General features: G+C 49.9%; 1 protein-coding gene across 1 annotated transcript; it reads left to right on the top strand.

The window, feature by feature from the left end:
- Positions 1-705: 705 nt before the first annotated feature.
- LOC131571813 (olfactory receptor 14J1-like) lies at positions 706-1,470 on the top strand. Its single transcript, XM_058824581.1, has one exon. It carries the CDS (start codon positions 706-708, stop codon positions 1,468-1,470), a length of 765 nt encoding a protein of 254 aa, XP_058680564.1.
- The last annotated feature ends 24,076 nt before the right edge of the window (positions 1,471-25,546 follow it).

Genomic DNA, 25,546 nt, shown 5'->3' with positions numbered 1-25,546 from the left:
ATTATACAAGGAGCACAGCAAGGCAGGGGCAGCATGAAAGGAAAAATCCTGCTTTTTCAATCTGCTGCTCTGGGTTGCCTGGATGAGAAAGTACACATTGATATCAATCTCTCAGTTCACATTCAGAAAAAGAAAAAGGCTTTTTCTCAGAACTTACTAACCAGGCAGTGAAAGAAATCAGCAAAAGGCCCCTTTGAGGCAGCATTAGCGTCGCTTTTCCAGCCTCCTCAGGGTTCCTGTGACGTTGCCATAAGAGCCTGCAGAGCCAGAGCTGCCCCTGGGCAGTGCCTGATCTGGGAGGTGCCTGCAGGGCAGAGCTGAGCCCCCAGGGTTGGGCTGGTCTCTGGCAGCACTGGCAGGGCCCAGCCCTGGGCACAGGGAAGCAGCTGCTGGCAGGGACAGATCCAGGCAGCAGAGCCCTGGGCAGGCAGTGGGGGAAAAGTGCCCCCAGGCTGTGCTGGGATATTTCAAGTCCTCTCCAAACCCAACTACCAAATGATTACTTTTTTTACAGATCCCAATGCCAAGGCTACACAAATGTCTAACAGCAGCTCCATCAGGCACTTCCTCCTGCTGGCATTGGCAGACACGCGGCAGCTGCAGCTCCTGCACTTCTGCCTCTTGCTGGGCATCTCCCTGGCTGCCCTCCTGGCCAACAGCCTCATCATCAGCGCCGTAGCCTGCGGCCACCACCTGCACACGCCCATGTTCTTCTTCCTGCTCAACCTGGCCCTCACTGACCTGGGCTCCATCTGCACCACTGTCCCCAAATCCATGCACAATTCCCTCTGGGACACCAGGAGCATCTCCTACACAGGATGTGCTGCACAGCTCTTTTTCTTTCTGTTCTTCCTCTCAGTAGAGTTTTCTCTCCTGACCATCATGTGCTACGACCGCTACGTGTCCATCTGCAAACCCCTGCACTACAGGACCCTCCTGGGCAGCAGAGCTTGTGTCCACATGGCAGCAGCTGCCTGGGCAGGTGGCTTTCTCAATGCTCTCATGCACACAGCCAATACATTTTCCCTGCCCCTGTGCCAGGGCAATGCCCTGGGCCAGTTCTTCTGTGAAATCCCCCAGATCCTCAAGCTCTCCTGCTTACACTCAAACCACAGGGAACTTGGGCTTATTGCAGTTAGTGTCTGTTTAGGACTCGGATGTTTTGTGTTCATTGTTTTCTCCTATGTGCAGATCTTCAGGGCTGTGCTGAGGATTCCCTCTGAGCAGGGACGGCACAAAGCATTTACCACTTGCCTCCCTCACCTGGCCGTAATCTCCCTGTTTGTCAGCACTGGAATATTTGCTCAATTGAAGGCCCCCTCGATATCCTCCCCATCCCTGGATGTGGCCCTGTCAGTTCTGTACTCGGTGGTGCCTCCAGCCCTGAACCCACTCATCTACAGCCTGAGGAACAAGGAGCTCAAGGCTGCAGTGTGGAGACTGATGATGGGATGCTTACGGGAACATTAAACTATTTGCCTGTTTTTGTAATTTAATTGCAATAAAAATCATCTTTGATACTCCTTGTTGGTTTAGACTTTTGCTTTCTTTTCTTTATTTGTTCCATATTTTTCACAAAGAAATGTCATTGTCTGTGCAATTTCTCATTTTTTATCTCCATCTTCCCTGTGGCTACAGACTGTGTCAATGAAGAGCTGCACTCTCAGTGGCTTTAAAGGAACTAAAGGATCTCCCAGCAGAGTTTTCTGCAGAGATGCTCTTTTTTTGCCTTCTCTGGAGCTCCAGCAGCAATGTCTATGTGCAGAGCTGGGGGCAGATCAGTGCTGGCACAGCAGCTGTGCCTGGCAGCAGAAGGACTTGGTGTTGCCAGTGCTGCTGCCGTGGCCCTGCCCCGCTGCCCTGGTGGCCCTGGTGTTGCTGCAGGGCCTGAGTGCTCTCGGGGCCGGGCACAGCCCTGGGGGTGGCAGTGCCGGGGCTGCAGCAGGGACAGGCCATGGGCACTGCTGGGGCAGCGCTGACGCCTCAGCCCAGGGCCTGGGGGCTCCAGGCTCCTTGCCCAGGCTCTCTCAAGAACACACCCAGGCCAATGCTCAGCTCAGAAAAGCCTTGTGAGCAGCCCCAGGCTGGCTGTGGGCAGGCTGGGGGCAAACAGCATGGCTGGGGCTCTGCAAGGGCCCTGGGGCAGATGGGAAGGAGCAGCAGAGCAGGGGCTGATCCATCCCCAGTGCGCTGCACAGCCCAGGGCAGCGTTCCAGAGCGTCCTGATGGAGCTGCCAACAACATCCCCCTCTGCAGCCCTGGCCTCTCCCCAGCTCACACAGGTGCCCCATCCTTGCAGGCACAGACACGGCAGCACTGGCTCAGCAGCCCCTGTTTGCATTGCACAGAGCAGGCAGGAGCACCCCCATGCTGTTGCTGTGGGGTCATGAACCTGACGGAGCACAAATGCCATCAGCCCCCGGGGCCAGCAAGGGCTGGGGGACACCAGGGAAACCACTCAGCTCTGTCCTGGCCTCTGCAGTCAGCCAGAAAGTTTGTTCCCATCAGCTGGGAGTTTCCTGTGCCACTGCAGACGCTGTTGCTCAGAGCCAGGGCTGCCTGGCAGGGACCCCCAAACTGCCCTCAGCATTTCATTGGCTTCATCTTTGCTTTCTTTACACTTTCTGGCACAAATTTCTTCCTATTGCCCACCCCTTGTTCCCTCCCGTGCAAACAGCCCATCCCTGTTTGCTTTGTCCTCTCTGGCCCCACTTCCCATTGCAGTTCCTTACTTGGCCCCATGGGAACGTCCCTTGGGCAGTAGGATCATCCTACAAGTGCTGGAGGAATTGTCTGCAGGCTCCTGCAGTGCCTGGTGCTGCTCCCTTGCCAGAGGCACCCCAGGCCAGGGGGGCACATCTGGGCTGCTGTGTCTGGCTCTGGGGCTCCCTGTTCTGGGCAGTGAGGAGGAGCTGCAGAGGCTCTGCAGGACTGACAGGATGGGCTTTGGGGCTGGCAGGAGAAGCTGGGGGACCTGGGCTGCTGGAGCTGCTGAAGAGGAGGCCCAGGGCTCATCCTGCAACTGCTCCAAGGGTGGCTTCAGATAACCCCAGAATCAGCAAGGTTGGAACTGGCCATGGAGATCATCAAGTCCAACGTGTGCCCTGACACCACCTTGTCTCCCCTGAGCTTCCTCTCCTCCAGGATAAACAACCCCATCTCCCTCAGCCACTCCTCAAAGCTCTTGTGCTCCAGACCCCTCCCCAGCCTTGATGCCCTTCTTTGCACACACTCCAGCCCCTCCATGTCCTTCTTTAATTGGCGATCCCAGAACTGGACACAACATTTCAGGTGCTGCCAACCAGTGCTGAGCACAGAGGAAGAATCACTGTCCTGCTCCTGCTGGCCACACCATTCCTGATCTCTAGGTGTGCCAGGGATCAGGTGTCATAAATAGTGGGGAGACCCTGGGGACAAAATGTTCATGATTATCAGCTATGAAGGGTCTTTTACTTCATATCTGCTCAAACTGCAGTAGAAGGTGCTGGGGATCAATATCAGTTGAACATGGCTGATACCAATGTACAAACAGGAAAAGAAATCTTTAAATGACAAAACACTTCTTTCTGCATTGTTTTCAATACAGTGTATTCACTTAGAATATACTTCTGAAATCTAATTCTAAAATTCTAATAAAAGCCTAATTATTCACAGAATAAAAAAAAAAACCCATAGAATGTACCTTTGGCTTTTATTGTTCTGGTGTTTTTGCACAAATATTTATCAGCTTTACTCACTGAATTCCTGAAGAATTCAAGAAAGAAGAGGTCTCTGGAGTAATAAAATTCATCAGCAACCTCGAAGTGGCTGAGGATTTATCCCCATCAGAGCAGCAATGAACAGAAATGGGCACAGTTTTGTGGCTGCCACAGCTCTGGGATGGGCCCTGGGCCTGGAGCAGGAGCAGCTCTTGAGGGCCCCAAGGCCAGGGCTCTTGTGCTGTCCTGGGCAGATGGGATGGCAACAGGGGCTGTAGAGCTCTCAGCACCTCAGGCAGAGGGGAGCAGGGCAGCCAGGGAGCCTCCTTTGGCCTTGGCCAAGATCCTTCCCCCATGGCTGGGGCTGAGTCCTGTGGCAGCTGCAGCTGCTCCTGTGCCCTTGCCAGGGGCTGAGGCCGTGGGCCAGTGCCCAGAGCAGCCTGGCCTGAGCAGAGCTGTGGGGCCAGAGCTGGCTGGGCTGGGCTGGGGAGAGGCCCTTGGTGCTGCCCAGAGCTCAGGGCAGCTGGCAGAGCTTGCAGGGAGCTGGGCTGGGCTCAGAGAGCCTGGCCCAGAAACCATCAGTGTCCATCTCAGCCTGGCTGAGCGTGCAGGGGCAGGACTCAGGCCAGGCCTTGTGGGGCAGGGCCAGCGCCTGTGCAAGGCATTGCAAACAGGCAAGTGGCCCAGAGAGGAGGCTGCTCTGTGCCCTTGGTGGCATGGACAGAGAAGGGAGGGGGCCCAGGATATTTGTCAGCACCAGCCTCTGTGCCCAGCCCTTGGCAGCCCTGGCTTCTGAGCCCAGCTTTGGCCTGAGCTGAGTTTGGCTGTGGCCCAACTCCATCCTCCTGCAGGGCTCAGGGCCTGTTCCCAGCCATGGCCAGCCCTGGCTGCCTCTCTGCTGGCCCAGAGGCCGGCAGAGCCTGGGGCAGGGCTGTCTGTGCAGCCCCACAGGTGCCATGGGCTCTGCAGGAGCTGGCAGAGGCTGCCCAGCAGGGAGGCCATGGGGCACAGAGCCCCAAGGCTGCTGTGGGCACCACAGCACAGGGGCCGTTCCCAGCCGCAATGCTCCTGGCCTGGGCTGGGCCTGCACAGGGGCTGGGCCACCATGGCTGGGCCAGCACAGGGCCACAAAGGGGCCACACAGCCGCTGCCGGGGCTGACAGCAAGGCCAGGCACACACAAGCAATTGCTGAGCATGGCCTGTGCTAGCCAGGCCTGACTGTGCCAAAGGCAGAGCTCAGCTGCCCTTGGGGGCTGCAGCAACAGTCCAGAGACCAAAGAGCCTCCATGGCTGTGCTGGAGACCAAGGCTGCAGGAGGGAAATGCAGGGCTGCTGTGGGATGGGGAGGGCATTGAATTCCAGCACATACCTCAGCTCTCTGATGATCCTGGCACCATGCTGGGCCCTGTTTCAGACTGGAGCAGAGCAGATGTTGATGGGACAGGAGCCCTGTGGGGCTGTCAGGGACCTGCAGCTCTCAAGATGCTCTGCTCTCCCTCAGGTGCTCTCGGAGAAATCCAATGCCAGCTGGGCACCTCAGGGCACAAGTAGCACTGCCTGTTCATGGGCACACAACTGATATCTGCCTGGAAAGGAGTACACGTTTTAATACCTTTTTGTTTCCTAATAAAAATGCAAATCTTTATTATCTGGGTCATTTGAGTACTCTTAAGGAATGGCAACCTTTTCCCACCAGAAACGGCGATTTCCTGGAAACGTACTGATGGCAGGAGAAGAAATACTGATCTTCCCATCTATTTGTGTCACCAATAATCAGTCTATTATTTAATCTCTCTCTTTTCCATCAAGTGCTTACATCTCTCCTGGTTAAATGGCCATGTCTAAGGAAAAGTCTTCACTAGACCAGGTGGATATTTGTTCTTCCCATTGTTCCCAGATTTCCTCCACCAGATGCTCTCTGGTCATTCAAGTGCCTCTCAACTGACTGGTTTCATGCTTTTAGCTTCAGGGAGTTGCCCAAACTTTCTGAAGTTTAAATAAATACCACATAAGGTGACATCTTAATTGTCTTTATATCTATCACAGAATTACCTTTTCTTATATCTATGTCTAAAACTGTTCCTCTACAGGAATCCTTTGGGGATGGTGGACATGTCAGATGCTGCTGGGACATTCCGGAGAGCTGAGAGAAGAGCTGTGATGGTTATTAAACTGTTCAAATGTTCAACTTGTGTTTGTTGGCAAGAAACCTTTCTGTGCCTTTGAGTGTCACCAGGCCCTGGCCCAAAGGACACAAACCTGATAAGTTGTGGTTCCCACTGCAGGGGCACTTGGACCTTGGCTCTGTGCAGGAGAGCTCTTCCTCGCCTTTCTCTCTTTTCCTTCCACTATGCATGGAGGGAGCTCCTGACTTTAGCCTGTGACTCGTGTGTGCAAAGAGCAAATCTGGGCAGAATCACAGGGCAGGGATGGTTTGGGGGACCTTGGGATCTGTTCTGGGCACAGAAGGTGTTTTCCACTGCTCTGAGACTATCTGCTGTGCAAAGTGGATTCAATATCCAGCAGAGGAATGACTTTTGCTTTTGATGGAGCTGTGCCTTCCCTTGGCTTTGTTGGCTGACAAGAAATGAACATCCCTCTGTGTCTCAGGCAACTCCTTCTCCAAGGAAAGCAGGTGGGAGTTGGAGCCAAGGAGCTGAAAGCTGCAGGCGCAGCCTGGGCTGGAGGGAGCTCAGATTTGCACAAGGCTTCTCTGAGTGCCAAGGCTTGGATGGGGGAAATGGTGGGGTGGGGGTAGGGACAGAGTCTGATTGATTGTCAGCCATGAAGGGTCTCTTGATTTTCATATCTATTTCAACTGCATGAGGAGGTACTTGGATTCAGGGAGATTGCACATAACAATTTATGAACAGGGAAAAAAACCAAGAAGGAGCCGGGGTCTCTCTTGGAAGAACAGGAGCTGTCACAGAGCAGTTCCAACAGTTGATGGAAGCTCGGTGGCTCGTCCAGCGTCGGCTTTCTCCCATGGCAGAGCTGCATGGAGCGGGCAGGGCAGTGAAGCAGCTGGGCTGGAGCCCCTCGCTGCCTTGTCTCCCCGGCGTGGCTCAGCTCACAGACTCTCGGGCTGGGAGCGGGGCCGCTCCGCTCCTGCCAGCACCGTGTCCCTGGGCTTGGACAAACAGTTTCCTGCCAGGAGAGCCCTGCACACTGCTCCACAGATCGTTCATAAAGGCCCAAACCAACTCCAAACACTCTGTCTGCAGCAGCTTTTCACAAAGGGCTGCAGCAATCCAGGACAGCTGCAAGTGAGTGTCGGAAGGCTCTTGTCTTGTTCCTGACAGCAGAATTCTTGATGATCTTTGCAATTTTTGTCAGATGTAACATGAGAGCTGAGGTTTTTTGTTAAAATATTTCTTGATGAGTAACAAGCCGTGGGAGCATGAGGTACAGGACTGACATGCCAAAGCATGAGCATATCCTCCAAAGTGGCCAGTTTAATTGTCCGTTTTATTAGTCTTGTATTTACTCCACACTAATAATGAAAACCAAGCTTTGCTTGGAGGCAAAACAGGCATGGGATACACTACAGTCCCTCGCAGGCTCCGCAGGGCTGGCAGTGGCACAGCAGGCAGTCTGCTTCATTGTGAACCACTACAGAGCTACATCCCAATCTGGTTTAGGTAGCGTGGTATTATTAAGAGCTCCTTTTCTGCATGAGACACAAAAAGAAGATCCCAAATGATCTTCATGCAAGCGTGCAGTAAAGAACTGCTCCTGCTATCCTAACAAAGCGTTTGCTTTGGCAATTACATTCTTCCCATTCATCTTCTGATGCAGACACCTCAGGTTTTCCCCTACACCCCTGCAAGGTGGGCAGTCGCTGTTTCCCATTTCCTGTTCTTCCCTAGAGATGGTGCAGTGGCTGCTTTGAAACAAAAAGCCCTGAGATCTGGACAGCTTGAAGGAGCATGAAATGCTAATTAAGTGCTCATATTGGTAACACCCAGGCCTGCCCATCCCAGTGCTCTGCTGCAGCAGCAGCAGGACCATGCATCATTCCTGTTGGTGGATGTTCATTTTTCTGGTGTGCAAGAGCAATGACTTTGAGGAGGGACAAAAATGCCCCTCTTCAAAGAGTGGGAGTGCAAGGAGATGTGAAGTTTCACAGCCTTTTCTAGGATATTTTAGAAAGGTCAAAGAGAATATTGTGGCATGGAGTAGGTCCCTAATTGTGTCTCCAGAGGAATCCCCAAAGGGCACATTCACTCTGCTGCTGATGGCAACCCCAGAAGCTCATGGACCAATTTTCCCTGCAATGTGCCACCCTGCCTGGGCTTTACTAGGCCGGGACTAGACCCAGAGCTAAGCAAACACATGCAGCAAGGTGACATTGTGTGACATCACAAGCTGGCAACCATGAGGACTTTGCTGTTAAAAGGTTACAGTTTGCACTGGGCCCAGAAGTGTTTTTCCCTAAGGCAAAGCAAATTGAAATGTGAAGTTTCAAAGCTTCAAATGACTATGAAAGGAAATTGCAGAATAATTTCTGGAAGGGCATCATTGTCAATGATCATGCAGCCCACCAACAGCTGGAGCTGAATCCAGAATTGCTTCTTCCAGCTGTGCAGGAATTCATTCCACTGGCAAGCACTGGTCCATGGGAACAAATGATCCCCTAGCTCTGGGCTGAATGGCACCCAGGCTGCAGTGCAGATTTGAGGAACCCTTGTCACTTGTTATTGGCCTCCCAGGGCACTCATCCTTCTGCAAACAAGGGGCAAACAACACAGCTGGAGTGCTGTCCCGGATAAATATACATACAGGTGACTTTGCCAAAGCAGTGCATCATTTCCCAGTGAAATACATGACTTGTTCTTACCTATGGAATTGTGATTGAAGACAACTCCGAGTCAGATCTGTGGGAGATTGCAAAGGAGCAAAGCTTTGGGATTTGGGCACACTTCTCTTGGTTTCTTTGCTCAGGCCTTTGGTGAGCACAGCATACCTAGGTAGAAAGCCTTTGACTATACAGGATCTTTTGGATCGATTGTCCCCTAAACATGTCAATGTGTGGCCCTGTTACAATGCCAAGTATCAAAGAGCAGCACAAATGACACAAAGAAAACATGGCCAAAGAGGAAGAGGGGCCCAATGAGGAAAGGATGTGGTGGGACACTGGCACACTGAATGAGCTGCACTCCCATAATCTCTAGGCTAGCAGGTCCTGGTCTCACATTCTCCTTTTGGTTTTTTCAATTTTGTTTATTTATTTACTTTTTTTTTATCATCAAAATAAAATATATAGAATTAAAAATATGTCATCAAAACTTAAAGACAGAATCAAAACACATTAGTTCAAAACTACATCTAAAGATCAGAACATATGTACAGCTGTAACTATGAAGCCTAATGCATCAATCCTATTCTTCAAACACTCTCCATACAGGCGGCAGCTTCTTCCTGAGCTTGGAGGAAAGAGAGCTCTTCTGGACAGGACACGAGGACTTTGTGGGTGAGGGAACATTAGTAGTGTCCGGAGAAAACTTCTCGGTAAGACTGTAACCAGTCAGATCTGCAAAATGGAGACACAAAGTTTAACAGAGGCCACCATGCACACCTAAAGCATCTGAAGCTCCATATTTCATGGGACACATTTCCTGCAAACTTCTGAACAGCTGCACAGGGAAACATGCTCCTGCTGGCAGACACTGAGGCAGGCCAGGGCAAAACCCTGAGCCACTTGCCCAGAGCTGGCACAGGCACAGCCTGGCCTCTGGGCTGCCCTGGGACAGCAGGGAGCCCAGAGCCCTATGCTCTCCAGGAATGGTTCAGCTGCACATGCACCCTCCTGCTCCTCTGCCTGCCCCACAGCTCAGCAGCCCCACAGCTCCAGGGGCACTGGCAGCAGCACAGCTCATTGCAGGGGCACATGCAGGGCACAGCTGTTCCCTGGCAATGTGCACAGCCTCTCTGGCTGCCACAAGACCCTTCCTGCCAGCAGAGATTGGCCCAGCTCCCCCCTCACCTCTGTGTGGGGCTGAGCCATGATTGCCCTTCACCTTGTTCTCAGTCTGGAGTTGCTCCAGGCTCCCGTGCTATGACTAGGAAGGGCAGTGGAGAGAGCGGGGGCAGATGCACACCCTTCGTTAGGATTTTGTCATTTTTGGTGCAGCTCAAAAGGCAAATCCAGAGGTGTCCAACTCAGCACTTCCTCAGCTTTCTGGAGAACATCTCGCCTTCACCAGCCCAGCATTTTGGAGAGGTTTTCCCGCACATGTGGAGGCTTGCTGGCAGCACATTTCTTCAGCTGGGTGCCCATCACCTTGCAGAGGGCAGAGGCCAGCTTGGTGGCCACGGTGCGGACGCTGGCGCTCCGCACAGGCAGCGCCTTGTTCTCCAGGCAGGGCCAGAGCATGGGCAGGGCGTCGCGCTGGGCGACTTCAGGGCTCCTGGCATGAACCCCCTGCACAAGCACTGCCGGGACAGAGACACAGCTCCTTACCCACCAGCCTCACTGCAACAAGGATCTGCCTCTGCTTCTGCTTCTTGCCAGCCTCTCTGGCCAAGAGCAGCAAAACAGCACCCAGAGCCCCTTGGTCCAGAAACGGGCAAAGCAGCTGATCATCCTGGAAACAGAACCACCCACCCCTCAGCACTAATTGCTCCAACCAGAGCCTTGTCCCTGTGGCAGACTTCATACCTGTACTAAATTATTTCACAATCTCTTTCTGCATGAACAATGAATGAAATGTCCAATTGCCTTTGATTTCCATTAAGAAGTTGTCTAAACACACACTGAAGATTTGGAAATGCACCATAGAGAGGAAATGGAGACATTTCTAATAAAAGGGGTGATTCCATTTTTGTAACTTTGATGGCAAGTGCCAAATGTCTAATCTAGCTCTTCCCTGTGCTCAGTGGCACACAGCAAAGGGCAGGATTTGAACACACCTCAAAACTCCAGCCCACCAGAGATGGCTGCTGCCTGACAGCTGGATGAGAAACATCAGTGACCAGCTGGGGTCTTTGGCAGAATGCTTTTGAGGCTTCCAACAAAGAGCTGTTTCAAACCTCAGGGCATCTTAGAGAATTACCCAGACCCCATTGCCTTGGCATTTGGGCATCTCCACGTTTTAATGCCACTTCCCCTCCCAATGGTAATGGCATTTTTTCTTATAATGTCCACTGAAATAGGGGCATAGAGAAAGAAAAATGCTACACAGGGGACTGAAATGTAACCAAAATACGAGTGTTTTCTCACATTGTCCCTGAAATCTCTCTGCCCATTTTCTGAACTGAACTGTATCAAACACAGCAAATATTTGCTACCAACAGGCTTCTTGCTTGGCAGATTTGGCTGAGAGAAAAAAACCTGAAATGTTCTGGAGGCCATTCTTGTTTTCTGATCAGACAAAAGGTTATCTAGGCATTTAATATTCTGTGGTGGAAGAGACTTCATTTTCTCTCTGCTGTTTATCCACCAGCAGTCATCAACATTGAAACATATAAAGAGCTCCTGTAAGTAACCAAAACCAATTCTACTAAGCAGGAAAGGGTTATGGTACCCATTTTAAAATGGAAATTGAGTTTAAATGTAATTAAAGACATCGGTGACTACTGAACGTGAGGATCAGCTGTCTGTTCCTACTAAATCTCAGAGAGAACATCTGCTTTTTCTAAAGTAGTCCTAATTTATGGTTAATTATTTTATTTGAAAAAGAGATCAAAAGAACTGCTAAACTAAATTCCCTATTACTGGACATCTACTTTATTCAAATGCTCTTTAAGGGCCTTTGACATTCCCAATCGCTGGACATGCCCTTTTGAGATTCCTAAAGAAGACACAAAGTGTATTAAACCTTGCATTCAAAGATGTTGGCATAATTAGGAGTGGATTTAGCCCCAGTTAAAGCAAGGCTATCAATCATCTTCTCTACTTTATATTGAGATTATCCTTTTTCCATTCCTTGGCTATTGCTGACACAGCAAGCTCCTCTGAGGAATCAATTATCAGCTGCATTTGTAGCATTTTGGGCAGCGCTGACACAGGCAGACACTGTTTGCACACCCTGAAAGGCTCAGTCCAAGGCCACTCTGGCAGCACAGGCAGGGAGCCTCAGCACTCTGCTTCTGTCCCTGTGCCCCAGAGGCTGCCTTGCACTAAACCCGTGCCTCTGGTACCTCTGTTGAGTTCTGGCCTAAGCTGTGACCCCCAGGCTCTGCACGGTTCAGCCTCAAAACTTTCCAAGAGAAAAACAAGAATTCTGTGAGGACAAAACAAACTGATGCCCTGAAACAGCATTTGCCACCATTTCCCCTCAAAGATCACAGATGTCCCTGAGCTCCCCAGAGAGGAGCCAGCTGGGGCATTTTTAGCCCTCCCTTTGCTGGAGGTGGTTCTGAGATGCCCCAGTGAGAGCTCAGCCCCAGGCCGAGCGCTGCCCCCATCTCAGGTGCTGCCCAGCTCTGCAGCAGCCAGGGAAAACCTGCCAAACCCACCTGCCTTGGCTATGGGGCAGCAGGGACACGCTCAGCACCTCCTGGTTTGGAGGAGCTGCTCTGCTGTCTGCTCACAGGCATTCCCTGTAAATGCTCCCTGGGAAGAGCTCTGGGCTCAGAAGGGGAGGCCATACCTGTGATACGCTCGGTGACATCCAGCAGGGCTTGGCCACTCAGGTGATTCCATTGGTAGCTGAACTCTTTCAGCAGGGACACTTTATCTAAAAGGGAAACACACGTTTCTGCTCCTTTTCTCAGGTCATAGGAGAAAGGGCAGGGCCAACCCCATTTTATAAAATAAAGTACATTTCTGCAGATGTTTTAATCCTTTTCTTCTTTCCTTCCAGCATACTTGACAGGGTTTTAAATTCCAAAAGAAAAGCTCTCCTTTCACATTTGTAAATCCAAAGTTGTCTGCTGTAGCAGGAGCTTTGTTAAAACATTTCACATCAGGGACCTCAAGAGTTCAGTCACATGGAAGCAGTGGAAAGGTTTTGCATCCCAGAGCAAAAAGGAAAAGCCCCATACTCGGGACACAGAAAGGCACTGAGTCAGACAGTTCCTGAGCTCACAGAGCAGCTGGGGAGGAGAAAGTGGAAACTCCTCTTGAAGACCTGCCTCTTCAACACTCCTTTGTTCCGGCATGTTCCCTCAATACGGAATTTTCAGAGCAGACATAAATCTGTGTGGCAAAGGAATTTAGAGCAGCCCTTGCCTATGTAGTTAATTGCTGTGGCCATCTTGCCCCATGCAAAACAACAGGTGGAACAAGGCATCATTGACAGCTGGGTTTATACCTGTTTGATATAAAGAAATGAACTTGGTGAATCACAAGTTCCCCTTTGAACATAGAAGACAAAGAAGAAAAGTGGAAAATAGGCAGCTAATGCCTCTAATGTAGAGCCTCCCAGGTGGCTGCTCTGCAGAAGCTCTGATGGTCAGTGTCCCTTCATGCCAACAGCAAAACTGTTCATTTGTGAAGTCAGACGGGGCCCAAGCAAACTCCAAACCCCCTTTGCCTCTGAACTGTAGCAGAGCTGTAGCCCAGGACTTGCTCTTCAGACAAGCAGCACAGAGCCAAGGGCTCCTGGCACTGTTGGGAAATGCTGATCCCATTCCAGCCTGTTGGGGATGGTGCATAAGGACTGCACCTGCACAGCCTCTGGTGGGTGTCAGCTGCAGTGTTCCACAGACAAGAGCAGCTGCCAAGGCACTCAGCGCTCTCTTGTGCAGGAGAGACAGAGACGAAGCTGAGGAGAGTCCCTGCCAGGGCTCAGCCTTACCCAAATGAGCAATGGATTCTCCCAGTGCTTTCACAGCTGCCCCACAAACCCTGGGATCCTTTGAGTTCAGGTTCTTTGTTATTCCCTTCACCAAACCAATGATCACCGGGTTCAAGGCATCTTTCAGGGCTCCTGTGATTTCAGCCAGCACATCCAGCGCCCTCTGCTTCCCTTTCTTGTGGCTGTCAGATATTCTCAGGACAAAATATTCAAAAATCTGTGAAGAGAACAAGCAACGTGAAGGCTGGATTCAAATGCCCCTGTTTGAAGAGTGGATGTAGAAGTCAGCAATGTCAAAGATGAAAGTGATCCTTTCTGTCAGGTCAGCACTCGCTTGCACAACTTCACTGTTTCCTGGGGGCAACTCAGTGGAATGGTGGCACAACCTCATGCTGGTTGAAAGATTTTCTTCTGTTTTTAAGAGGTTTGGCTAGGGACAGAATAGTTCCTATGGTATTTCTCTCCATCTATAAATCATTAAATCAATTCCATTTATTAATGCTATAGAGTACATTGGCTTTGAATGGAAGCAGATGTTTACCATGCCCGATTTCCTATACAGTTGCCTCAAGTACTGAGGGCAATTATGATTTTGCCAAAACTATGGCTGGAGGAGATCTAAGTTTTCTTTTGTTTGTCTCAGAGCCAGTGTCTGGAGAAGAGCAGGGCCCTGATCAACTCTTCCAGGATCCAGACCATTTCTCTAAGTAACAGGTGGACTTCTGAAATGTCATGTGCTGTACAGCTCTCATTAGAGCTGGTTCAGTCCCTTGACAGCCTCATTATCAGGCCCCTTTTGCTGGAAAAAGGGAAAAAGCAGCTACTGGGAGGAGAAGGCAGAGATGAGTCCTTCGCTGTTTTCCTCCTTTTCCAAAGAGTAAAACAGACCCCCAAGAAGGGTGAGCACTGTCTTTACCAAGAGGAATAGGAACAAGGATGGAAATGAGTAGCCAGAGCTGTGCCTGTGTAAGACAAGATGGAGTATATAGAAGTATTCTTAAATAAAACAACTGGGTTTAAACCAACCCAGCCTGATAGTTCTCTTCCCTATGCAAACCCATTTTTGGTCTACAGAACAATTGCCAAGCTTTCAGGGGCTGGATTCCCTTCACTTCACCCAGCTGGGAGTAGGAGAGAGCAGCAGTTACAGCAGCAGAAAATTCTGCCATCATCTGATGAACAGCATCAATAGGCACCTGCCAGACAAATACAGCTGGACTGAAATAACTTGTCCTGAAGCCTGGACCTGAATTACATTTGTCTGGGTAAGAGGGACCAGCGTGTCCCAAACAGCCAGGACAGAGTGCCAAGACACACTGAATTAACTTTGCTGCTACAGGCTGAGGAAAGGAGCTGAAGGAAAGGAGCAGCAAAGATACCCTACATACTTGGGCAATGTTAGTGGAGATGAGCTGGGGGCTGTTTTGCACAGGTCTAGGAGGAGTTCCACTTCTTCCATCCTTGTCTGAAACCCCTTGGCTTCCAGGAGATGGTGAAGCTTCTGGAGCAGCTCCGTTTCTTCCACAGCTGGAGGTGACGTGACCTGGGCTTTTGCACGGGGTAGGAGATGTCCATCAGAGGGAGATTTCACCCTGGAAAATAAAACCAAATGAGAACCTGTTGGTTATAATTATCGTAGCATGGCATCCCCATCGAGGAAATAATTAGCATGGGCTCCATGATTCCAGAAGGCTGATCAATTGCTATGCTATGCTATGATAGAGACAGACCAGACTGGTCAATTGAATCCAAAAAACCATCACCAGTGGCCAATTAAGAAATTACCCTTTGGTAAACAAATCTCCATATCACATTCCACATGTTCACAACAACGGGTGCAGCAAGTGAAGATAAGAATTGTTTCTCACTCTTTTCTCTGATCTTCTAACATCCTTCCCCAGGACGATGCCTGGCAAAGTTGTGCCTGCTGCTCTCTATGGAGAGAGCTGCAGCCACAGACAATACCTGCAGTTAATTGTGAGCAAAACATCTTGAGCAGCTTTCCTAATCATGTGATTTCAAGCTGGAAAATCATGAGGCTCTGAAGAACAACCTGGACTTCAAGATAATCATTACGGCAGACAATCTGCAAGTGACATTCTCACCAGTGCTCACTCAGGAAAACCAAGGATGAGATATATCTGATCTATCTTCACATGGCTACCAGGGCACACAGGTCACATTGCTTTGTGGAGAAAGAGCAACACTACTGCCAAGTTTAAATGCCTCCTCATGTGGGACGTGTGTGTCTTAGAATAAGGGAACTCATCACTCTGGAGAAGTGTCTCTGCAACCAGGCACGACAATCTGGAAAAGTAGCTCAGATGCATTCTGAACAGATAAACAGGGCCATATTTGAAGGATTCAGAAAATCAGTAAGAGAGATAAAAGCAAAAGCCAGACATCCCAGAACTACACTCACATTTCATTTGCTTCCCTAGAGACCAGATGCACAGCTTCACAACCCCACTGAGAACAATTCTCCTGGATCAACCATGAGCACAGGAAGATGCCAGCTGTGCTACTGAGGCATGTGGTCACTTTCCTGCCACTGCTGAGCAGGACAGAGCTAAATAAATCCCCTCTGTTATCAGAGGAGAACAGGTACAAGTAGCTCTGCAACAGCCATGAAAGGACAGCAAGGAGCAATTCCTGTCTTAAATGCTGATTGCAGCACAGGGGGAAATAAACAGCAAATATGCTGTCCATCAAGCAAATTACATGAAGGCCAGGAATATCAAGACAAAAAGTCCACATTCAGACACCTGTTGACTGAAGTTCAGGAATTGCCTTGCTACTTACTACTCAAACTTGGTGCTGTTTGAGGGTAAGAAAACCATGATTCAGCCAGGCCAAACCTCACAGATGAGAACTCCAGCTTTGTGGAATGGCATCTTTCTTCCAGACTGAGATTTCTCATCAAAGCACCCATCTGAAAATTACTCCACTCAGATGAAGAAAAAGCCCTGTTTTACAGGGGCCTGAGTAAATATATGTATTGCAGTAAAAGATCTCTGTATTGTATAAGTGACCCTGCCCTGATTCTAGTTATTGTAAATGGGCTGCAGCTGTGATGTCCTTGATTGGGCAGCAGCTGTAGCTCGTGGAGGTAGCTGGGATAAAAGGGGGTGAGGCAGCCAGGGAGAGTTGGGGAGGAGCTCTGACAGGAGTAATGGTAATGGTGCTGTAAGAAAAACCACCCAAAACGTATGAGACCCTAGAAATATGATATACAACAATATGACTACAGCATCTGTTGACCTTGATGTGATGAAGTTCTGCAGCCATAGGAAAACACCGAGATAAAGTATGGGACCCCCCCAACATGATAGAAGATAGGACATCTGAGAGCTGTGGCAGCCTGAGAGCTGGGACAGATATGTAGAAGAAAGAAGCAGGAACTTTGAATCAAGAAGCTGTAACAGCAGAGAGCTGTGAGTAGCATGGCCTTTGAGGAAAGGAGCCTGGGAACATCTAGGGATATGTGTGTATTCAATGTATTCAAGACAGCTGAGACCTGTGGCAGCTTGAGAGCTGGGACAGATATGTGTATTGTAACTATTGTAATTGTTAAAAGAAAAGGGGGGAATATAGGGGCCTGAGTAAATAAATGTATGGCAGTAAGATCTCTGCATTGTATAAGTGACCCTGCCCTGATTCTAGTTATTGTAAATGGGCTGCAGGTGTGATGTCCTTAATTGGGCAGCAGCTCTAGCCTGTGGAGGTAGCTGGGATAAAATGGGGTGAGGCATTCAGGAAGAATTGGAGAGGAGCCCTGACTGAGAAGCAACAACAGTGCTGCTGTGAGAAAACCACCCAGAAGGTATGAGACTCTAGAAATGTGATATACAACAATATAATTACAACACTGTTTGAATTTATTTGTCCCAAGTCAGGCAGCAGAAACTTGTCCCTCTCCCAGCCTCCACAATACTGCACTAGGTACTGCACTGGATCATCTGAGCTGCCACCAATCGTTGTCTTTTTGTCTCTCCATTTTTGTGGAAACCCCTCTAGAGAAGTTGTGTTCAGCACAATGCACACGTAGACATTTTTTATCCTAGAGCATTTTTAGGGAAAGGAAACGATCTGTGGCATTGGTCCTCTTTGCCAGACAGTTTTTCCTGAGGAAGAGGCATGTAAAGCTTGTCATGTGCTTTGTCACATCTGACAAAAGTGCTCAGCACCGTTTGCCAGCAGACAATGTGGCCTGGGGCTCCTCTGAGCCATCGTTCCTCTCCTTCACCGGCTCCTTGACAGATGGGCCTTCAGCCTTCTGGTTTTCCATCCCCTACAAAGACACAGAGAAACCCCATCAATCTTTACAGTATAAACCAGGAAATTCCCTGTTGAAAACACAAGTTAGAACCAGGATCACTGCTACCAAGGCTTAGGGAAATATTTCCTAACTTACAGATGGAAACAGACCAGAGATTCAGTGATGCCAACTCTTTGTTTTCAATAGCCCAAGGCAGGTTATGGGTGCTGCCAGACTGAGCAGCAGTCTAAAATCCCAAATTCCTTAGTCCTGAGCAGAAATGGGAATAATGCAAACTGGCAGGCAACGAGTGTTTGTGAAGGAAGCAGCAGAACAAACTGGATGCTTTGGGGGTTGGCCCAGTGTGTTGGAAGTTGATTTGCTTCGACACTCACTCTCCCTGTGCCTGCACAAAGGCAGGCTCCCTTCTGTAATGTCGATTAGAAAAATAAAATCCTCCCCCAAACAAAGGATTTTTCACTGGATGCTGCTGAATTCACCAAGCTTCTTCCAGCTCCACAGGGCTGGATAGCAGGGCAGTATTCCCAAAAGACAGACAGTAATTGTAATAACTAGGATTGACTTGGACATCTTTTGTAAATTTGGAAATTTTCTTGGCACTACTACTTCCAGTGTCCTTTGCAAAGACTCTGTTATCTTCAGAAGCACAATTCTCACTTAATTGCTTTACAGGGGGCAGAGTAGGGAGAGCATGATGGGGGCTTATGCTTAAATGTAAACCATTTTCTCCTCTTTCCCTTTCCTCTTTGTGACTGATATTGAAAATATTCAAAACCCCACTTTTCCCCTAATAATATCAGTTTCTTTGTGGTCTGCAGATGAATAGGCTGAGGATTAACAGCTCATTCCCAGGAGCAAAAAGATTCAGCAGAAGAGGAATGAGCTAAAGATAGATTGGGTATGTTTGATCTCATATTAGCAGAGGCAATACTTGCACAAAGGAGACATTTCTCCTGCCCAGCACTTATTTTCTTCTTAATTCTTGTCAGAATATCTTCCAGGTCACAGGGGCAAAGAGATTGTTCCAGAAGCATTTTAAATTGTTGATGATTGAGCAACATCTTCATCATCTCCTGTCCATAATGCCTAAAGAAGGAAGGAATGAAGGAAGGAAACAAAAGAAAAGTGAACAAACACAGGAAGAGTGTTAAAAGAAAAGGCTGATACCTTAAACTCATCAGGTGCAATCCCTGCATAAGAAGGCATTGCCTACTCAGCAAAGAGGGAGATTTACCTCACTTGACACTGCACAGTGCTGTCAGCTGAACACAAGAGGCAAGAGGAGAATGTGGGGCCACAGAAAAATACCATTTCACTCTGAAACTGGGGGTGTGCTTCTGTGGCATCAAAGCATCCCAGAGACCAAGCAAAAGACATCTGCTTTGTTGTCAGAGCCTGTTAGCAGTGTCTTGCTGCCATTGCACAATAATTTGCCTTTCTTTACCTGGCAGGGAAGCCAGGAAAAAACACCTCATGCATCCTATTGATTATTCTATACTATGTGTATGCAGAGGAGCAGCTAGTTGCTCTGGTGTTCTTGGCAGCTATTAATGGGAATTTAATCTTCAAAGGAAGGGGATTTTGGTGGTTTGGGTTGATTTTGCCACTAGGAAACCACAGTTTTCTTCAAGAAGAAATGTGGAGCTCACTAAGCCACAGATAACAGCATTCTAGAAATCTGCAGAACAGGTTTAGAAAGACTGAATATGTTGGCTTAAGACCCCTGAAATATTTCTAGGCAAGTCTGAAGTTAATGAGAAATGGATGTTTGGGATCCTTCAGTGATGAACACTAGCAAACACTTTGGCTTTGTGTTGTGCACCTGAGGCTAAACAAAAGTGTTGGACTGGCTGATCTGAGCTCTTTTGATCTCAGTAAAGAATCCTTCAAGCCACAGGAAAAAGGTGGCAATGTTCCTTTTTGCTGGCCAACCTCAGGTTTCCCAGCACAGCCATTTGCCCAGGCAGCCCAGAGCAGTGGTCACAGTGCCCAGGCTGACAGAGCTCAAGAAGAGTTTGGACAATGCTCTCAAGCACATGGAGTGACTCTTGGGGTCACTGCACATGGCCAGGAGATGGACTCGATGACCCTGATGGGCCCTTCCAACTCAGCATATTCCATGATTCTATGGCCCTTATTCACACCGTGAGGTAACTTCATATTCCCTTTAGTTTCCACTCTTGTGTGGTTTCACCTTTACAGCCAGACACAAAGCGGTTTTCCTGTTTTGGGAGGTGAAATGAAGATCATTACTTGTGTCCTTGTGGCAGTCCTGAGCAAGCTTCCCTGCCACGTGTGGCAGCCTCTCAGCCCTGGGGGTGCCTGCGAGCTGGGTGACTCCAATTCTCTCCACCAGGGACAGGAGGAGTTGGGCTGCACACTCGCGCACCGGGGCGGGGCGGCTGCTGGGGAGGAGAGAGCAAACCCTGGGCACAGGGACAAGGAGCAGCGGCAGCGCCGGCCTTGGCCAGAGCTGCTCCCTGCCCTTGCTGGGGGAAGGAGCCCGGGCTCTCCCTGCGCCTTCAGACACCTGCACAAGGCTCTGTCCTCAGCTAAACACAAAGGTAGCACTGCACACTAGGCCTGCCTGCACGGAAGAGGGAGGAATTCAGTCTCCCTGCACTGTCTGATACTCAGTTTCTTTCACAGTATTTACTCGGAGAAAGATTAAAGAAATAGATGACATATGAATAATTTAGAAATTAAGGACAATTGATGCTGACCCATCAGAGGGCACCCAGTACACAGAGCTACAGCAGGACTGAGGCTCTTTCCACCCATTTATCCCCAAATCTGCAGACCTTTGGAAAACAACAAATGCAGGGAAAACACGTGGTGGGCTGTGAAGTTGCAGAATATCCAGCAATGTAGCCTGTTTCTTCTGTGGGGCTTGGCAATGGATCCATCTGAATGTTTTACCCCATTGCTAAGCTGAGGAAAGGGTAGCAGGCAGTTTAGCCAGGCTGTCCTGTTCTAGAGAGTGTCTCTTGGGAACTATCAGGCCCAGCACCAACATTTAAGGCAGCATTTGCTCCAACTGTCCCATGGCTGTCAGCCTGTGGAGGTGCCTGTAGAGTGATTCATCTTCTCAAGGCTAACATGAAACATCAGTTTGCATAGAAAGTAGAGCTCTAAGCCAGGACAGTCATACAAGAGTCCTTTGGCAGGAGCTGCACCTGCTGTGCAGGCTGTGCCACACCCAGCAGATTGTCCCCCATGTGCTCCACGCCCCAGCAAGGACACTCCTCATTTCCCAAGTTAGTGGCATCATGAGGAGACATGGTTTTCCCAGGGCCTCTGTGGTTAGCACTGTGAAATACCAAACACTGCTCTCAGCTGCAATTGCAATTGTCCCTCTGCCCACAAAAGCACAAGGCTCTCTCCTTGGCCTTTGCAGGCACTTTCCCTTCCCCAATCAGTCACCACATCTAGAAAAATCTGACAGACTGGGAGAACTCCAGGGAGCAGCAGGAAGCTGAGTCAGAGGAGCTTTAGTTTGGACATCAGGAAAAAGGGTTTTTCACCCATAGGGTGGTTGGGCACTGGAACAGGCTCCCCAGGGCAGTGGTCACAGCACCAAGCCTGACAGGGCTGAAGGAGCATTTGGACAGCAATCTCAGGCACTTGGTGGGACCCTTGGGCTGTTCTGGGCAAGGCCAGGAGCTGGACTCGATGGTCCTGATGGGCCCCTTCCAGCTCCCCATATTCTACACTTCTGTGATTCTGAGAACTAATAGGCTGCAGGAGGGCAGAAATAGGTGACAAGTGGAAAGAAGTGAGGTTGATCAGAGAATCAAGTCACTGAGTCCACAGAAGATGAAGGATACAGGACCCTTCCCTCCAACCATTCCCATTCTCTTCTCATCCCTTCTCCCTCCCACACGAAGGTGAAGAATATCACTAAAAGAAGAAGAACCTACTTGACTCCCATGTCCGTGAGAGCAGTCATTGCTCGTGCAGGAGTCACATTCTCCACCAGGATCCCCAGGCTCTGACTGGCTGCTTTCTGAACAAATTCTGGGGAGCTGGACACCATCTGGAGAAGCACCCGAGCAACCTCATCCACCTCAGAGTCCATGTCCTTCTTCAAGGTCACAGAGAGCTCTCCCAGAGTGACAATGGCAGAGCAGGACACCTTGGAACGGAGGTTGGTCACCTGGGGAAGCCATGAGGGGAAACATAAGAATCACCTTGAAAAGAAAACCAGTTGTCTTCAACAGAAGTCCCAGGAAATGACAACACATCCCACTGTGTCCAGAGGAACATACAAGTACAGGAAGAGCAGGAGAGCACAAGCACAGCAAAGCACTTACTCTGGAACCAATTTCTGGCTTCAGACCTGCTTACTGCAGGCATAAAAAAAAATTTCATTAAGTGTTCTACTTAACCCTTCTAAAATGTCCACAGCTTTGATTTTAGGCCCTTTTACTAGAAAATAAATAAAGGGCTGCTTTCAAATCATGAAGGCAAAAGTCATAAAGATAAAAGAGTCAGGTGCTCCTGTTCAAAAAAGCAACACAAGCAGCTGAAGCACTCAGCCAGGAAACAGAAAACACAGGCTCAGGTCTACAGAATAATTTGCAGCGTTGAATTATAACTTGGGCAGAGACTGGGACTCTGGCAAATAACGTCATTAGTGTCTCAGTTTCTGCATTTACACATTGCATTATAAAGGCTCCACACTCAAAGATGAGTGTCAGATACCCGACCTGCCAGTCAATACAACTGCATGTGCCCACAGATCCTACAGACAGCTGACAGACATTAGAAATGTCAGGTCTAAAACCAGAAATGAAGGCAGACCCTGAGCACACATGGAGATGAACAAGCACATACCTACTCTACACACTGTGTATGAAGTATAGGGGACAATTCAGAACCATGTTCTCACCTCGCTGGTAACTGCCAAGCAAACCTCACCAAGTCTACAAAGCAGGACCTCTGAATGGGACCCAGCCAGGTGTTGGATGGTGAAGAGTCCCTTCTCCTTCAGCTCCCTGAAAGGCAGAAGATTGATTTTTCTCTCCACCAAGGCAGCACCCTCTGAAATGACGAGGCTGGCAGCCTAGTGAACAATGGGAGGTGCTTTTCAAGGAGTGCTTAATGAAATCGTGGAACGCGTTGCCCCAGGATGCTGTGGCTGTCAAAAGCATTCACAAACCCAAGAGGCAAAGAGAGGGGTTTCAGAGTGGCCATTTGAGAAGACAGCCTTTCTGAAATCTCTGGCACATGAGCCCCTCTGTCACTGCTTCCTAGAAGCTGTGAGACCAGGCCATGCTGCTGTTTGTTGTCACCTCCCTGAGACTGTACCTGTCCCTGAGACACAGTGCCACTGGCTGTTATTGGGGCATTTTCCTTCTTTGCCAGCCCCAGCAGGCATTCAGCAGGGAGAGTCTGCACTGCCACTCTGGAGCTGAGTTTCCACTCTATGATCTCGGCCTCTCTGTCACCCCCTCCACTCCCTCTCACATATTCCCCAAAAAAGCAGCAGGATGTCTGCTGGGACCACCTCAGCCTGCAGGAAGGCCAAGTGGGTCCTGGCCTCTCCTGACCCACAGCACAGCTTTTTTCATCCCAGCATGGAAATATAAAAACTGTATTATCACATCACACAGAGGGCCAGGAGCTTTTTGTTTTGGTTGCAAGTGTCCACAGGGCATTGGGGAAGAGGAGAAAAAGGGTGTTTTGCAGCAAGCAACCCGGCTACTCAGGCAGGATGGTAGGAAAAGTGTCTGGGAGCTGCTTTTTAGGACTTTGGTTGTTCTGCTGAAGCTTCTGACAGAGCTGATGGGCAGATCCCAGAGCTGTGGAGAGTTCCTGGGAAATTTGTCCTTGGATATGTCTACGAATGCTCTCCCAGCCATGAACTGCCATCCGTGTCCTGTCCATATGTTACTGCCTTGACTGTTGAGTGTCTGAGGTGCCTCTTGAGGCTGCTATGGACCTCCTTCACCAAGGAATGGATTGTGATACAACATCCCTTTTCTGCTTCTATTTGGGCACTGACAGAGCCTGAACCACTCTGGCTCAAGCCTGGGCTCTGGCCAAGCAAGATTGCTGATGAGAGCAGCTCATGGTCCTCAGCTCTTCCCTCCTGCTGGGACAGACAGACACGGCCATGGGGACAGAATGGAGCTGCCCCATCTGCCAGGGCACTAAGAAGGATGTGAATTTTTCTCTGCCCTGTCACCACCAGTTCTGCCTGGGCTGCATCCTGCAGTGGGCAAAGAGAAATCCAGCATGCCCACTCTGCAGAAGAATGATAGAAGCTGTCAGGTTTTCTGAGTAGGATGAACAGGACTACATACAATTTGCCATCAGCTCCCCCAAACAATTGCTGGAGTCCAGCAGGGAGAGAGCCTGGCCACCTTGCTGAAAGCAGCCCCCCAGACCCTGTGATGGCTGTTCCATCTTCCCCACAGGGAACACTGTCCCCAGCTGAGCAGGGGCTGCAGGACCAGAGCCTGTGCATGGCCTCCTGCCCAAGGAGTGGGCCGAATTTTTCAAATAACCAAAGGTGGCCCTCGATGCACCAGAAGCTGGAGGGAACATGCCAGCACCAGAGATGGCTGGTTAAGGAATTCATAGAGCAGCATCCTGCACGCCCTTTGTGCCTATGGTCAAGTTGCCAAACTCTTGGTGCCAGTGCTACAGCTTCTCCTCTGTAGCAATCTGAATTGCTGCTAGCACAGTCCAGGGTAAAGAAGCAAAAAGGACCTTTGCATAATCTCCACAGATGTTTTATTCAGCTGTGCAGGGAGATGTTCAGGTGCCAGCACCCACACACAGAGGGTCTCACTTTGTCTCCACAGGGGCCTGGGGGCTGACCCTGATCTCGGGGCAGTACAAAGATAAGGGGGAAAATCAGGGAATAGGGAAGGTGTGGCTCAGGAACACAGGAACAGACATAGGAACAGGGGAAGGAGCCAATGAGGTCTAACAGCTTTTTGAGGGAAGCTTCTTGTGTCTCCATGGACCAGGGAATGCCCCCCAGGGTCTCCACAATTCCCCATGTTTTATATTATTAGGAAACCTCAGAAGGATTGACTGAATCAACACAAAATGACAAAAACAATCAAAAGCACACATAAGACAATTGTTCAAAAGGCGAACAATTCTGAGTTCCCAATGTGCCAACAGATTTCTTGGAGTGTCTTAGATCTGGCAGGAGGGATGCAGGGTTTTCTCAGCACAGTTTATCAGGAAGCTGAGTCACACACACTGAACCTCTGGTCCATGGCCTCCTCACTGCCATCGTGCAGCAAGGAGGCCCAGAGGCTGCTGTGCTCTGGGCCTGTCAGGGATGAACACAGCGGCTCTGTGGCCAGTGCCAGCTCCAGCAGCTCACAAGAGGAGACTCCTTCCAGAAGCTCTGCTGGCTCAGTGTGGCAGACCAGCAGAGCCCACTGGAAGCCCCCCTCCATTGCAGCCACCCCCAGCTGTGCCCATCATCGCTGCAGAGCAGGAGCTGCCCCAGAGGAGCCGCGGCAGGAGCTCGTGGCAGTGGCAGGTCCCTGTGCCCAGGGCAGAGCCACAGAACCTCTGCTCCTGCCTGGGACAGGGGCTGCTCACCCTGGTGTCCCACCGAGAGCAGGGATCCTGGGCCCCAAACTCTGCCCAGCCCTGCAAAAGGCCACCCCGCCAGCAGTGCCAGCAAGGCTCCTGCAGCCATTCAGCCAAATCAGAGGAAACAAATGTCTCTTCAGCTGACACAGTCTCTGCACACAGCTTTCTCCCCCTTCTCCTGGTGCCTTTCCCTGACTCCAGCAAGAGCTGCAGGAAATGCTGTGTGAGCCATGATGATGGAAGAACTACTGATAAAAAC

Source organism: Ammospiza caudacuta, unplaced genomic scaffold (assembly GCF_027887145.1).
Source record: "Ammospiza caudacuta isolate bAmmCau1 unplaced genomic scaffold, bAmmCau1.pri scaffold_39, whole genome shotgun sequence".
NCBI classification, from domain to species: Eukaryota; Metazoa; Chordata; class Aves; order Passeriformes; family Passerellidae; genus Ammospiza; species Ammospiza caudacuta.
Note: the sequence above shows the minus strand (reverse complement) of the source record. Positions and strands in the feature narration are given on the sequence as shown.